We start from the raw sequence: 2,009 nt of genomic DNA on the forward strand, positions 1-2,009 counted from the left end.
ATAAACGAAGAAAAAAAATAGTCATTCAAAATTTTCATTAAGCATTAACAATATTTTTTCCTTCAAATTATAATTTAGATCAAATCTTTCTTTTAATTATATTGCAAATGTTTTGTTTGAATAATAATCCTTTTTAGTTGTGGATTCAACTATTTTTATGAAAACTCTGTTTTTTGAAGCAATATAAATCTTTTTGATTAAAAATTTTTTATCTTTTTTAGTTTAATTATCATCTATTATATTTTTCATTTACAAGAATTATTAGAATTTAAAGGTTAATACTTTTTTAAACAAATAAATTGGACTTAGTCGGTTTTTATAAAATATTAACGTTTTGAGACCTCTTAGTCAGAAAAAAAGGTTTCTACCAATGTTTCTGTTTTATTTAGACATCTTCGTGTCATTCAAAATACATGTTTTGTCATGGAAAAACAAACGAAACTTAAAACGATATTTGGGTGAAATTTATCCTGTGACATTAATTTTGGTCTCAGATCATTTTTACCGCGGAATCAATGTAAATTTTTTCCTTAGTTTTTTCTGTAAAATAGTTTTTACCCCGAAATCAAGGTCAATTTTATCCTTAGTTTCTTGTTGTGAAATAGGTTTTACCCGAGTATCAAGGTAGATTTTATGCTTTCTTTTTTCTGTGAAAAGCTTTTTACCCCGGAATCAAGGTAAATGTTATCTTTCGTTTTTTCTGTTAAAGGGTCAGGAACTATCAAAAAATTTGTCAGGGGAACGGAAAAGCTTTTCATCGAGTACGTATTGGGATAGCCCCTTGAAGAACTTTTTTATTTTATTAAACATAGGATAACACAATTTTTTACTTTTAGAAAAAGCACGATACGTAGGACAGATTGGACAATACAAAAATACAAAAAAGTAAAATTTTTTTATTTCTGTGGGTTAGCCCCTTATGGTTCCAGGCCATTGATTTTTCTTTTAAAAAAAGGGTCTGCTTGGCCCCACAGTCGAATTAGTCCCCCTCACTTATCCAATTTATGCACTGCCCCAAGAATGCAATTTGAAAAGTTCTTTGTCACCATTGGGGAAACTCCCGCCCCCTTTCGCATACATGCGGTCAAGAAAATTGGCAATAGCCCCTTCCGAAATACTAGATCCGCCCTTAATCTTTACCGAGTGATTCCGAGTTTCAGGAAGATACCTGAAATCATAATATTATGCCTGAAATCATTTCAGTCAGTGTCTAACCTTCAGCAGTAAAAGTTGCTTTCTGTGCGGTCGGCTGAGCTTTCATTAGCCTCAAAGTTACCTTCAACATGAATTCAAAAAGTGAGGAAAAGTGTGACCTTCCAATTATTTTAGGGACCACTGGTAATAAACGCATCATTTTTCAAATCTATTATATTATGAAGTTAAAAAAATTCAACTTCGAAAAGGAAGTTTAATATATTATATATTGTATTTATAATATAAGCCGTTTTTTGAAGAAGAATAGAATTATTAGACTTTAGTAAGATATTGCGAAAGAAACTTTACAAAATGTGTTTTTACAACAAAAAATGGGGCCCGTTCATTTTTCGGAACTGATAAAATTTAAGAAAGGTAAAATTTCAGAATGGGTTATAATACATAATGGTAAAACTTAGGAATAACAAAAATTCGGAAAAAGGAATAAATCAGAAATCCAAAAATCTGAATATTATTTATTCGGAAACCAAAGAAGCGGAATGGGTAAAAATTCGGAAACGTTAAAATTAGGAGGGTGAACAATTAGGAATAAGTAAAAATACGGAGAGGAAAAATTCGGAAAGTAGAAAGATTCGGAATAGTAAATAAATGTTGCTATTAGCAGGTGAATAGTTTTTTTTATTTATGGTAGAATACAAATATTTATCACAGTAAATTTAAATAGCATATCATAATAAATTTAGAATATCCACCATTTTAAATTTTTCACGAAAAAATAATTATTTTCTATCATTATATCATTTAAAAACAATTTTCAACGTACAACATAAATTTATTATATCATATTTAAATTC

General features: G+C 29.0%; 1 protein-coding gene across 2 annotated transcripts in view; it reads left to right on the top strand.

Moving 5' to 3' along the window:
- The first annotated feature begins 1,190 nt into the window (after positions 1–1,190).
- LOC117182294 overlaps positions 1,191–2,009 on the top strand; it is a 7,317-nt gene continuing 6,498 nt past the window's right edge. For both annotated transcript variants that reach the window (XM_033375425.1, XM_033375426.1), the window contains exon 1: positions 1,191–1,338. In XM_033375425.1, the coding sequence (XP_033231316.1) occupies positions 1,284–1,338 (55 nt within the window). In that variant the 5' untranslated portion in view covers positions 1,191–1,283. The remainder of the gene's footprint in view (positions 1,339–2,009) is intronic.

Source organism: Belonocnema kinseyi, chromosome 10 (assembly GCF_010883055.1).
Source record: "Belonocnema kinseyi isolate 2016_QV_RU_SX_M_011 chromosome 10, B_treatae_v1, whole genome shotgun sequence".
NCBI lineage: Eukaryota > Metazoa > Arthropoda > Insecta > Hymenoptera > Cynipidae > Belonocnema > Belonocnema kinseyi.